The sequence below is a fragment of the Salmo salar genome, chromosome 09 (genome assembly GCF_965601325.2).
Source record: "Salmo salar chromosome 09, fSalSal1, whole genome shotgun sequence".
NCBI classification, from domain to species: domain Eukaryota; kingdom Metazoa; phylum Chordata; class Actinopteri; order Salmoniformes; family Salmonidae; genus Salmo; species Salmo salar.
The window spans coordinates 127940520-127954253 of NC_138299.1; the positions used below are offsets into that span (position 1 = coordinate 127940520).

Here is a 13734-nt window from a genome sequence, read left to right on the forward strand (position 1 = left end):
GTGGTGGTGATGATAATCATAGGGTCCACCCCGCCCCCCCCCCCCCCACAGGGACAAGATCAAGGCTTGGATTAAAGAACAGGCCTGTAAGTTTGTGGCCCGCTACTTCAACACTGAAAAAATTGATGGCAGCAACCCCGCACTGAATGTACTCCAGAGACTCTGCACCGCCACGGAACAGCTCAGCCTGCAGGTACTGTACTCCACAATAGTCTCCTGTGTTGTAGTGTTGCCGCTTTGAAAGTAAATACATACTCATTAGTTGACATCTTGGAGTCTGCTTTGCTGACCTTGTTCGCTAATACTAATTTGCAAAAACGGTTTGTTATGCTGTGCTGTTTTGATGGTACAGGGTACTATCTACATTGCTAGCTAATGACAAGGTCATTAAGGTACGGTAGTGAGTGACTTGGGATATGATAATAACATTCTTTACTGCTGTCACACACCCCCCCCCCCCCCCCCCCCTAGATGGACGGTGGCGTGGAGTGCCTCGTGGAGATCTGCAGCATCGTGTCAGAGTCGGATGTGTCGTCGTTCGAGATCCAGCATAGCGGCCTGGTCAAGCAGCTGCTGCTCTACCTGACCTCCAGCAGTGACCGTGACCTGGTCAGCCGTGACGTCCGCCTCAAGAGGTTCCTGCACGTCTTCTACGGCTGCCCGGTAAGTCTGTGTTCGGCTGGGCAGAAGCACAGAACTTGAATGAGATTCTGTTTCTCTGGTCAGAAGCTCGTCTTTTGCCAGATGAAGACTTTCCTCCTTTCTCAGTATCCAGTGACTGACAAGGGAGCCAACTCTAGTCTATAAGGCCATGTAGACAGAGACTGGAGCTCAAGGCCCTAGTTATTGGCTATACAACTCATGGCTCTAAATACAGTATTAAGCCAGTATGAGGGTTTGCGCTCAGGCTAGAATGGATGGCAGCTGCTGTGTAGGAGTAAAAATATCTAGACTTCAAATGGTACTCACTCAACAAGGCCCCGCCCTCTGAGTTTTGTGACCTACTTGAGTATTGCATGTATCTATTGCTTATTGTATTGTTATGTAGCCTAGACCAGTGTTTCCCAGCTCGGGTCCTCAGGTACCCATAACAGCACACATTTTGGTTGTAGCCCCGGACAAAAACACCTGATTCAACTCATTGAGGGCTTGATGATTAGTTGACAAGTTGAGTTGGGTGTTTTTGTCCGAGGCTACGACAAACATGTTTGAGGGACTGGAGTTGGGGAAACACTGGCCTAGACGTTGTCTGTTATTTTTTTTATTATATGACATTTGAATTGTCCATTTTTTTTTGTTAATGGTCTTCTACATATTCCCTGTTATTATACATTGACTTCGTATTCTCCATTATCTAATGAACTATAGCTGCTTGCTCCAGTTACGCACAGTAGGTGTCTTAAGTACATGTCTCCTTCATTTGTTTGTACAGCACAGATGAAGACATAAGGCTGAAACGTGCTCCTTTTTCATTTATACTGAACAAAAAATATAAAGGCAACATGCAATAATTTCAAATATTTTACTGAGTTACAGTTCATATATAAGGAAATCATTCAATTGAAATCAATTCATAAGGCATTATCTATGGATTTCACATGACTGGGAATACAGATATTCATCTGTTGGTCACAGATACCTTAAAAAAGTAGGGGAGTGGATCACAACCCAGTGACCACCGTTTGCCTCATGCATCGCGACACATCTCCTTCGCATAGAGTTGATCAGGCTGTTGATTGTGGCCTGTGGAATGATGTCCCACTCCTCTTCAATGGCTCTGTGAAGTTGATGGATATTGTCGTACGCCTCGATCCAGAGCATCCCAAACATGCTCAGTGGGTGACATGTCTGAGTATGCAGGCCATGGGATAACTGGGACATTTTCAGCTTACAGGAATTGTGTACAGACACATCCGACATGAGGCTGTGCATTATCATGCTGAAACATAAGGTGATGAGTGGCACGATAATGGGCCTCAGGATCTCGTCACGGTGACTGTGCATTCAAATTGCCATCAATAAAATGCAATTGTGTTTGTTGTCCGTAGCTTAGGCCTACCCATACCATAACCCCATTGCCACCATGGGGCACTCTGTTCACAACGTTGATATCAGCCAACTGCTCACCCACACGACCCCATACATGTGGTGTGCGGTTATGAGGCCGGTTGGACATAATGCCAAATTCTCTAAAACAATGTTGGAGGCGGCTTATGGTAGAGAAATGATCGTTCAATTCTCTGACAACAGCTCTGGTGGACAATTGCACACTCCCTCAACTTGAGACATCAGTGGCATTGTGTTGTGACAAAACTGCACTTTTTCTCTCCCCCCCCCAGCACAAGGTGTAATGGTCATGCTGTTTAATCAGCTCCTTGATATGCCATACCTGTCATTATCTTGGCAAAGGAGAAATTGTCTCTAACAGGGATGTAAACAAATTTGTGCCCAAAATGAGATCTTTGTGTATGGATTGTTTTTTTTATATACAATTTGAATTTTTTTCAAGCATGGATTACACTAAGTGTGTTATTTTTGAGTCTCGGCCTCCTTGGGTTTTTCCTTTTCATGGTTTAGTGCCAGAACCATTTGAACACTAAATACAGCGACACAATTGACTGCTAAACCATGCTTTGTCAGCTTTTTATTTTAATTTTTTTAAACAGTGGAGTTCAACAATGGTTATAGCTGGTAGGAAACAAATGGAATAAAACTGACAAAAGGAGAAACCACCTAAACTTGTCCAATAATAAATGCTTATATTCATTTTCTGTTGCAAAATATTTTTATACGGTGTGCCGTAATGAATGCGACCCTAGTCTTTGCATGTTTGAACCGTGTCCCTGCTGTGTTTTGCCCTTCCAAGATCCCGGGGATGGAGCTGGCAGGCCGCCTGGAGCCGTCTGAGAATGGGCCCCTGCTGTCACTGGTGCACAAGATGAACAACTGCCTAAGCCAGATGGAGCAGTTCCCTGTCAAGGTGCACGACTTCCCCAGTGGCAACGGCAACGGGAGCAGGTTAGTTCATTTACCTAGTCCCAGCTCTTCCTTCAATTTCTTCCTTTTGTTCCACAAACATTCTCTTAATGTCAGTCATTCACTAGTCCATTCATTAACGTGTGATGCCCATTGGCCCTATTGAAGTCTATGGGTATAGCTGAAGGGGACTTGCCAGTATTTACCTCTATCATTGGGATTTTGTCTGTGTGTGTCTCTCCTTCAGAGGGTCTCAGGCCCTGAAGTTCTTCAACACACACCAACTCAAGTGTCAGCTGCAGAGGCACCCGGACTGTACCAATGTGAAGCAGTGGAAGGGGGGCCCGGTGAAGATTGATCCCCTGGCCTTGGTACAGGCCATTGAACGTTACCTGGTCGTCCGAGGTAAGCACTGGGAACTCTCACTTTGCGTTGAGTTACTTACTTAAGCCCTTTCACTCCGTGAGGACATAGGTCACCAACAAATGATCTTCACCCAACTGGGCCACTTTCTCAAGTTCCTTCCCAGAGTATTTCTGTTCTTCCTTCTCTGTTGGCATAATAGAATGTCTCCTTGTATTGCTAACATTAATGGGTAACATGCTGACGTGCTCAATGGGACTTATCTCTAAAGGTTACGGACGAATCAGAGAGGAGGATGAGGACAGTGACGATGATGGTTCAGACGATGAAATTGACGAATCTCTGGTACATGGCTACAATGTCCTTGCAAAATATTCTCAATATTGGATAATACCCCCCCCCCCCCCCCACACACACATTTAACTTATTCTGTTACCTCCAACCCTAACTTGACCGTCTATCCTGGTACAGGCGGCCCAGTTCCTGAACTCTGGCAGCGTGCGCCACCGGCTACAATTCTACATCGGCGACCACCTTCTACCCTACAACATGACGGTGTACCAGGCAGTGCGGCAATTCAGCCTGCAGTCCGAGGAGGAGAGAGAGTCCACGGACGACGAGGCCAACCCGCTCGGGCGGGCTGGCATCTGGACCAAAACCCACACCATATGGTATCCCCTTTTGTGCTGGCTGGCCACACACACACACCCGTCTCTATAGGCTGGACTGGTTAACAAACGCAAAGGACTGATTTTTGTAGTGGGTGGCTGTTAGGCTTGTGCAGTGTAGCCACCGTCCCTGAGATGCGTCACACACACACACACACACACACACACACACACGTCTATAGGCGGCTGAGTTGGTGAACGAATGCAACTAACTGACATGGTGATGTAGTCACCTTCCCTGTGATGATTTACACTCTCTCTCTATATCCCATCAGGTATAAGCCAGTGAGGGACGATGAGGATGGTACTAAGGATGCGGTGGGAGGGAAGAGGGGCCGGGCACAGACCGCCCCCACCAAGACCTCGCCTCGCAACGCTAAGAAACAGGACGAGCTGTGGCACGGTAGGAACCACCACCACTCCTTCTGGGCCTAGACTGGTGGGGTGGGGGTCTGTTTTCTCTACGGGCCTGGAGACTGAGAAGGACCAGTTCTGCTCGTGTATTTTGTAGTGGAACTCTAATGTACTATTTACAGTGGGGAGGAAGTAATTTTTTAAAACTGCATTGTTGGTTAGGGGCTCGTAAGTAAGCATTTCACTGTAAGGTCTGTTGTATTCAGCATTTCACTGTAAGGTTGTATTCGGCACATGTGACTAATAAGATTTGATCTGACCTGCTTCTCCTGCTTGAAACAAGTTGTTAATGGACCTTTCGCAAAGCCCCGCCCCACCTTGGTTGGTACTGTTGCAACCTCGGTCAACGTTTTCGCGAGAAACCCAATTCCCCTTTCAAACCACTGGAGAAAACCCCTCACAATGATCTCAAACTGTTTTTAATTCTTAAGTCTCTATTGACGCACCCTTGCGTCAATCTAAGTAACATAATTAAAAAATCTGTCAGTTTAAGCTAGATGTTTTTTGGCCTGGGCTGCATCTGCGGTGGCCGATCTACAGCGGTGCTTGTCAGACCATGAGACATCCCAAAAATCGGTCTTCTCACGAAAACATCTGTAGCGGAAAGATGTTCTCCGTTTCCACAAGAGTCATGGAACTTGTCAAATGGTAACCCATACAAATGTATGGAGGTAGTTTTGTGGCAACTAAAGTAAGTGGTTAAATGTCCCCAAAAAATATATTTCCTGAGCTTTCTTATCACCTAGATATAGGAGAGACACTTCAAAACGTCTTGACAAGTTTTTGGGGGGCAATTTATGACTGTTACTCAATGCGTTTCTATGGTCTCTAGTAGTAAATGCCAGATTCAATATTCAATATTTTTTCTTAGTTGAATAACTAAATGATCCTTGGTATAACCATTCCATATGTTAGCATAGTAGAACCAACCCACCCCCAGCGGCTTAGACTTTTAGAGGTTAATGCTCAATGAAATGAGACAGTTTACCCCTTGCTAATCGGGAGACTCTTGGCAATGTTGTGGTCATTACACGGAACCTGTCAAATTAAGGTTGTAGTATGGCTAGCCACCAGATGGCTCTGAATGCACTGTGCGTGCTGTGAAAGTTGGTAACCACTTTTGGTGCTATCAAATCGTTTGCTATTGTCGACAGCAGATGAGCACTATATTTCTAATATAGCCAATTTATATTAACCCTATATGTAACATTGTCTTTAAACACCTGCTAAAGTGTCTGTACGCAAAGAATACATTAAAGGAAACCACTATATAAACACTTTTGGCACTATATAGTTCTGATCCGTGTAATTACACTGTCGGAGATAGGTGCAAAATAAATAATTAACTTCTGCTCCTCGGAATGGTCTCGTACGTTGCTTGCTAGCTTACAACCACAGTATAATTTTGGATTTGAAAAACACTTCCAACAGGCTCTATTTCATGTATCATAGTGGCATGTACCCTGGTGCACAGTTCAATTAGTTAGCCAATTTTTTTTTATTTAACTGGGAAAGTCAGTTAAGAACAAATTCTTATTTACAATGACAGCCTTCTCCGGCCGAACCCGGGTGAGGCTGGGCCAATTGTGAGCCGCCCTATGGGACTCCCAATCACGGCTGTATGTGATACAGCCCGGATTCGAACCAGGTACTATAATGACGCCTCTTGCACTAAGATGCCGTGCCTTATACCGCTGCTCCACTCGGAAGCCCAGTTAAACAATATATTTTTTTATACTCTTTCTGCCATAGCCATCCATGGCTTCCAAGGGTTTGAAACGTGAGCTTGTCTGAGGTGTCTGACTACGCTTGCTATCCATCAGCATGCCCAAAATTCTGGGGCAGGGCTTATCGAATGGTCAATTGACTTTTTTTAGCGTTAATACATGTGACCTGTGATGACCTGTTAACACAAACCCACAGATATTGGCTGTTTAATCAATTAATCAAATGTATTTTTATATCAGCAGTTGTCCCAAAGTGCTTTTGCGCCAACCCCCTGGCCAAAGGGCTTTCAGTCTCAAATGTCAGCCTATTCTCTACACCGTATTACTTTGAAAGTAGTGCACGCCATAGATCTGACCATTCTATCACCTACACTAAATCTGACCATTCATGTCCTTATCTCATACTAAACATTTTACCATGTCAGTTTAGTTACTACATATCTGGGTCATATTCATTGGGCACAAAACGTAAGAAAATGACTGTAACAGGAAGGGACTACCTGCCGTTGCTCAATAAGAAATGCTTGTTTTTGTTGTCCATTTCAAACAGTTTTTTTGCTACTGTGTGCACTAATGAATATGACCCTGACTTGCTGTCTCTCCCCTCCCAGACGGCGTGTGTCCCAGCGTGGCCAGCCCCTTGGAGATGTACCTCATGTCGGAGCCCCCGGAGAGCATCACCTTCGACGACCCGTCTCTGGACGTCAACCTGCTGCTGAGGGTGCTGCACTCCATTAGTAGTTACTGGTTCTACCTGTACGACGTGAGTAGCCTGTCCTATCCTCCTTCCACCCTGCACATACTGGCTCAAACTTCACTAACTCAACAACATACTGGTCCAATCTCACATAGCACCCTGTAACCTTTTGTAGTGCGCTACTTTTAACCAGTCCACCATGTTGGGAACAAATTGCCATTTGGGACACAACCTGTAGGTCTGCCTCCAACAGATTCCACTTTCTGTGTCATACATGATCTACTTAACCTCTATGGGCAAGGCGGGACGAATTCGTCCCACCTACGTAACAGCCACCTGAATTCAGTGGCGCGATTTTTGAATCGTTTGAAATACTATTACTTCAATTTCTCAAACATATAACTATTTTACACCATTTTAAAGACAAGACTCTCCTTTATCTAACCACACTGTCCGATTTCAAAAAGGCTTTACAACGAAAGCAAAACATTAGATTATGTCAGGAGAGTGCCCAGCCAGAAATAATCAGACACCCATTTTTCAAGCTAGCATATAATGTCACAAAAACCCAAACCACAGCTAAATGCAGCACTAACCTTTTATGATCTTCATCAGATGACACACCTAGGACATTATGTTATACAATACATGCATGTCTGTTCAATCAAGTTCATATTTATATCAAAAAACAGCTTTTTACAATAGCATGTGACGTTCAGAAAAAGCATACCCCCGCAAACTTACGGGGAATTTACTAACAGTTTGCTAAATTACTCACGATAAACGTTCACAAAAAGCATAACAATTATTTTAAGAATTATAGATACATTACTCCTCTATGCACTCGATATGTCCGATTTTAAAATAGCTTTTCGGATGAAGCACATTTTGCAATATTCTAAGTACATAGCCCAGCCATCACGGCTAGCTATTTAGACACCCGGCAAGATTAGCCTTCACCAAAATCCTATAAGAAAAATGTTCTTACCTTTCCTGTTCTTCGTCAGAATGCACTCCCAGGACTTCTACTTCAATAACAAATGTAGGTTTGGTCCCAAATAATCCATCATATATCCAAATATCCTCTGTTTTGTTCGTGCGTTCTAGACACTATACGAATGGTAAATAACGGTCGTGCGCATGGCGTGACAAAAAATGTCTAAATATTCCATTACCGTACTTCGAAGCACGTCAACCGCTGTTTAAAACCAATTTTTATGCCATTTATCTCGTAGAAAAGCGATAATATTCCGACCGGGAATCTGCAATAAGCTAAACAGCCGAATGAAATTTCTCCACGGGGGCGAATCGTGCACGCGCCTCATTCAATGGTCCTCTGATCGGCCACTTGGATAAGGCGATAATCTGTTTCAGCCAGAGGCTGCCTCGTCATCGTTCAGGTTTTTCCCGGGTTCTGAGAGCCTATTGGAGCCCTGGGAATTGTCACGTTACAGCTAAGATCCTTACTCTTCAATAAACAGATGCAAGACGCACGACTCCTTGTCAGACAGGCCACTTCCTGCATGAAACCTTGTCAGGTTTTTGCCTGCCATAGGAGTTCTGTTATACTCACAGACACCATTCAAACAGTTTTAGAAACTTTAGGGTGTTTTCTATCCAAACCTGAACAATAATATGCATATTCTAGCTTCTGAGTTGGTGTAGGAGGCAGTTAAAAATGGGCACATATTTTTTCCAAAATTCTCAATACTGCCCCCTAGCCCAAACAGGTTAATGCTAAAAATGTTTTCATTGTCTTTGTGGGCTTATAGGGGGTCAAACACAGCGTACAATCACTATAACTGTCTGCTTGCTAGAGAGACCTCTTAGTGCACACAGTAGCCCCAAATAACTCTCTTATTTTTTTCATTCAAACAATACCTAGCAGCCTGTGTCTGACTCCCTTTGCATCAGAGGGGCAGAGGCACTGCGTTGTTGTAGTTCCAGTCGACTGAGGTTGTTGTTTTTTTCAGAATGCTGTGTCTAAGGAGATCATCCCCACCAGTGAGTTCATCAACAGTAAGCTAACTGCCAAGGCCAATCGACAGCTGCAGGACCCTCTGGTCATCATGACCGGCAACATCCCCACCTGGCTCACAGAGCTCGGCAAGACCTGGTAACTCATCAGACTACTTTCCAGCTCATAAACACCCACTGGTTCAGAACACAAAGAAAGCTGCCAAGCTTTTGCTTTTGAATACTAGGCATTACTGGCCTAGTAGTCAGTAATGCAATGTCCTCAAACTGCATGTCTAGACCAGGCTTGGGGACAATTTCAAATCAGGAAGTAAATTCCAATTTTCTCTTATAGGCACAAGATAACCCCCACATAAGGAATTGTGTGTGTGTGTGTGTGTGTACACACACACTAGTTTATTAGGTACTACACACCTTCCACTAAAATGTATCCAGTCACATGGCTAGCTACAATGCATTCAGAAAGTATTCGGACCCCTTGACTTTTTCCACATTTTGTTAAGTTACAGCCTTGTTCTAAAATTGATTAAATAAACAATGAATCTACACACAGTACCCCATACTGACAAAGCAAAAACAGATATTTTTGAAATTTTTTGCAAATTTATAAAAGAAAACGATAACTTATTTACATAAGTATTCAGACCCTTTGCTATGAGACTCGAAATTGAGCTCAGGTGTGTCCTGTTTCCGTTGATCTTCCTTGAGATGTTTGTACAACTTGATTTGGAGTGGTAAATTCAATTGATTGTACATGATTTGGAAAGGCACACACCTGTTTATACAAGGTCCCACAGTTGACAATGCATTTCTGAGCAAAAACCAAGCCATGAGATCGAAGGAATTGTCCATAGAGCTCCGAGACAGGATTGTGTCTAGGCATAGATCTGGGGAAGGGTACCAAAATATTTCTACAGCATTGAAAGCCCTGAGAACACTGGCCTCCATCATTCTTAAATGGAAGAAGTTTGGAACCACCAAGACTCTTCCTGGAGCTGGCCGGCCGGCCAAACTGAGCAATCAGGGGAGAAGGGCCTTAGTCAGGGACGTGACCAAGAACCCAGTGGTCACTGACAGCACTTCAGTGCTCCGATTCAATATCTCAAACTCCCGCACTCCTGGGCTTTTCACACACACGTCATTGTCTAGGGTTTACTGAGAATGGTGTGACAAACAAAAAAACATTGTCAGCGGCTTTCCTGTGGGCGAAAACCTGATGCGAGAGGTTGAAGGAGAAGGGCAAGAATTGTGCAAACTAACAGGCGGACGAACCAACGAACGGACCAATAACAGCGCAGAACGACATCTCACAATGCACAACTCGTAGATCCTTGTCACGGATGGGCTATTGCAGCAGACGACCACACCAGGTTCCACTCCTGTCTGCAAAAAAACGAGAAGCGGCTCCAGTGGCCACGCGATCATCAACAATGGACAATTGTGGAGTGTAATAGCATGTAACATGACAGCAAGTTCAGTTTTCTTGAGTGGCCTGCGCAGTCCCCTGACCTCAATCCAATTTAGGATGAGATGGAACGGCTGAGCGCTGCATGAATGTATCGCCATCTAATCTGCTGTAACTGCATGATGCTATCACATCAGCATGGACCAACATGTCTGTAGAACGTTTCACTGTGTAGAATTCAGGCAGTTCTGGAGGCTATGGGTGGTCCGACCCGGTACTACACTGAATAAAAAAATGTAACGGCAACATGCAGCAATTTCAAAGAGTTACAATTCATATAAGGAAATCAGTCAATTGAGAAATGCATTAGGCCCTAATCTATTGATTTCACATGACTGGGATTACAGATGCAACCATTTTTGGGAATTTTTTATTTTCAGCTCATGAACATGAGACCAACACTGTTGCGTTGTTTATTTTTGTTGAGTGTAGATGGGTGTACCTAATAAACTGGCTGTTGTGTGTGTGTGTGGGTGTGGGTGTATATATGCCATGTATTTTGACCAACTATTTCGTTCACTCTCCCTCCTCCCCAGTCCCTTCTTCTTCCCGTTCGACACACGGCAGATGCTCTTCTATGTAACAGCGTTTGACCGGGACCGGGCCATGCAGCGCCTCCTCGACACCAACCCCGAGATCAACCAATCAGATTCTCAGGACAGCCGTGTGGCGCCCCGCCTCGACAGGAAAAAGGTGTTAAATATGTTAGAATGATGTTGGTTTAATGTCACAATCAGCTCAATGCATGCATTTCAAATGCCTTTCTGGAATAGGTTCAAGTGTAGCCAAGAAGAGTGGATGTCCCCAATTATCCAGCCAGTTCATCTGCTTTTTGTATCCTGCCGACTCCTGTTTGTCTTGTCACTAATTCTTCCTTTCTGCTCGTCCCCCTCTGTCTCCAGCGAACGATAAACCGTGAGGAGCTGCTGAAGCAGGCGGAGTCGGTGATGCAGGACCTCGGCAGCTCCAGAGCCATGCTGGAGATCCAGTATGAGAACGAGGTACAGTATACGCATTCACACCCTCATTACAGAGCACTTCAATCACCACCATTTTGAGTTTGTCCCTCTCATAAAAACTAAGATACCGTGTCATTTGGGGGGGGGAGTACATTTTGAACATGACCCTAGACTTATTGGATAGAAGTTCATCTCTCTTCCCTCTTTTCCTTTTCTCTCTCCTCTTACTCGGTCTCACTCTCTCCCTTTTTCCCTCCTGTCCTTCTGTCAGGTGGGCACAGGGCTGGGTCCCACCCTGGAGTTCTACGCCCTGGTCTCCCAGGAGCTGCAGAGGGCTGACCTCGGGCTGTGGAGGGGTGAGGAGGTCACCCTGTCCAACCCCAAAGGTAACTTTCTACTCCAACCCTCTGGGGAATAGATTTGTCTCTAAATAGGAGCTCCTAAAAATGTTTTAGTAGTGATTTCTGTAACAAATAAACTACCGTACAGAAATTTGATTTATTTTAGATGTAAAGGCTCTGCTAATATTTTCTAAAATGCGCCTAGGTGGCAACTGTTTAGTCACATCTTTCTGAGATATGGGCTCCTGAAGAGGACTTGGGTTTGACACCCACATTGGAACAACTCTTCCTCTCCCTAAATCTCCTCTCTTCACTATCTTGATTTTTCTCTCTCCCAGGAAGCCAAGAAGGGACCAAGTACATGTTCAGCTCCCGAGGGCTGTTTGCCGTTCCCTTCGGCAGGACAACCAAACCGGCGCACATCGCCAAAATCAAGATGAAGTTCCGCTTCCTGGGCAAGCTGATGGCCAAGGCCATAATGGACTTCAGACTGGTAAACCGTACCACTTTGTTGTACCTTGGACCAGTCTCTAGTCTCCAATGCCAATGCTTCTAGACCTTCTATTTAGTCCTATTGGCGCGGTTTTTACACTTGCATTACTTGACTTAAGCCCCATTTGCTGGGTTTGCAGGAATAAAGTTGGGTGATGTAACTCCCCTCATACATGCTCTCACCTTTCAAGCAGAGTTTTACGTTCACCAGAACCTCTCAGTGGGGAGCCCTCTGCTGACCTAACACCTCTGTCTCCTCTCCACTCCCTCCCAGCTGGACCTGCCCCTGGGGCTGCCCTTCTACAAGTGGATGCTGCGACACGAGACGTCCATCAGCTCCCACGACCTGGTCAACATCGACCCGGGAGTGGCCAAGTCCATCCAGCACCTGGAGGATATCATCCGCCAGAAGAAGAGGCTGGAGCACGACCTCTCCCAGGTCAGTCCCCGATATACACAACCTCCCCAAACGCAGCTAACCTCAGTCATTACAATTTGTCTTGGGAAATGAGAACTTCGACAGTCTAACAGAGGTCTTTCTCAGAGATGGTGTTCATAGTGGTAGCTATAGTAAGGCTAGATTTACACTTCACTAGACATCCCCTTTGTGACTCCTCACCACGCACTGAGCAAAGGGCTTCGCAGTCCGCACATAAGTTCATGCGTGTCAGAATTTTCAGCTTTACTCAAGTGTCAGTGATGTTTTGCTAGCCTAACTTCTGAGTTCAACCAGTATGGCCCCTCTATCAGATTGCTGATGCTCCTCCATGTTATGTTCTCCATATTAATAAAAGGCCTGTTTCCTCTGTGTGTGTCTCCTAGACGAGGGAGACCCTGCAGCAGGCTCTGGAGAGTCTCAACATGAACGGCTGCTCTGTGGAGGACCTGGGCCTGGACTTCACCCTGCCTGGTTTCCCCAACATTGAGCTGAAGAAGGGGGGCAAGGACGTCCCTGTCACCATCTACAACCTGGAGGAGTACCTCAGGGTGGGTAGCTCGCACACACACCTATATGCACGTAGACGTTATACACACAGCGCTCCTACATATAGACTCTCCACACACCACCTAACCATTGGTCCTCTTCTCTCCACAGCTGGTGGTCTACTGGACGATGAACGAAGGCGTGTCCCGGCAGTTTGAGTCTTTCAGGGAAGGGTTTGAGTCGGTCTTCCCCCTGCATCACTTGCAGTATTTCTACCCTGAAGAGGTGAGTACGGCTTATCGCTATTCCCAAGAAACAACTATTTATTTCGCTGTTCTGTTTGTCTTCAGGGTCACATTGCTAACCCCCTCTGTGCTCTCCCATCCGCCTGTAGTTGGATCAGCTGCTTTGTGGCAGCAAGTCCGAGACCTGGGACGTCAAGACCCTGATGGAGTGCTGTCGTCCCGACCACGGCTACACGCATGACAGGTCAGCGACCAGACCTACATTGAGTGTCATGTTTAGGACTTGTCAGAGTGCAGTGGTTTGATGTGTTGTCTGTTTCTCTCCACAGTCGTGCTGTTAGGTTCCTGTTTGATGTGCTCAGCAGTTTTGATGCAGAGCAGCAGAGACTCTTCCTGCAGTTTGTCACAGGAAGCCCCAGACTGCCTGTTGGAGGTGAGTGGTCATGGATACCTACACACACTCACTCACCATACACACTTGAAGA

The 13734-nt window shown here is 45.5% G+C and overlaps 1 protein-coding gene across 15 annotated transcripts in view; it reads left to right on the forward strand.

The window, feature by feature from the left end:
• LOC106612584 (E3 ubiquitin-protein ligase TRIP12) overlaps positions 1 to 13734 on the forward strand; it is a 73937-nt gene that overhangs the window by 58474 nt on the left and 1729 nt on the right. For all 15 annotated transcript variants that reach the window (XM_082956246.1, XM_045724455.2, XM_045724458.2 and 12 more), the window contains 18 exons: positions 52 to 193; positions 472 to 663; positions 2867 to 3018; positions 3224 to 3381; positions 3611 to 3684; positions 3811 to 4010; positions 4283 to 4410; positions 6760 to 6911; positions 8819 to 8961; positions 10824 to 10980; positions 11190 to 11288; positions 11518 to 11632; positions 11926 to 12080; positions 12354 to 12518; positions 12902 to 13066; positions 13176 to 13289; positions 13399 to 13493; positions 13579 to 13682. In XM_082956246.1, the coding sequence (XP_082812372.1) occupies positions 52 to 193; positions 472 to 663; positions 2867 to 3018; positions 3224 to 3381; positions 3611 to 3684; positions 3811 to 4010; positions 4283 to 4410; positions 6760 to 6911; positions 8819 to 8961; positions 10824 to 10980; positions 11190 to 11288; positions 11518 to 11632; positions 11926 to 12080; positions 12354 to 12518; positions 12902 to 13066; positions 13176 to 13289; positions 13399 to 13493; positions 13579 to 13682 (2510 nt within the window). The remainder of the gene's footprint in view (positions 1 to 51; positions 194 to 471; positions 664 to 2866; positions 3019 to 3223; positions 3382 to 3610; positions 3685 to 3810; positions 4011 to 4282; positions 4411 to 6759; positions 6912 to 8818; positions 8962 to 10823; positions 10981 to 11189; positions 11289 to 11517; positions 11633 to 11925; positions 12081 to 12353; positions 12519 to 12901; positions 13067 to 13175; positions 13290 to 13398; positions 13494 to 13578; positions 13683 to 13734) is intronic.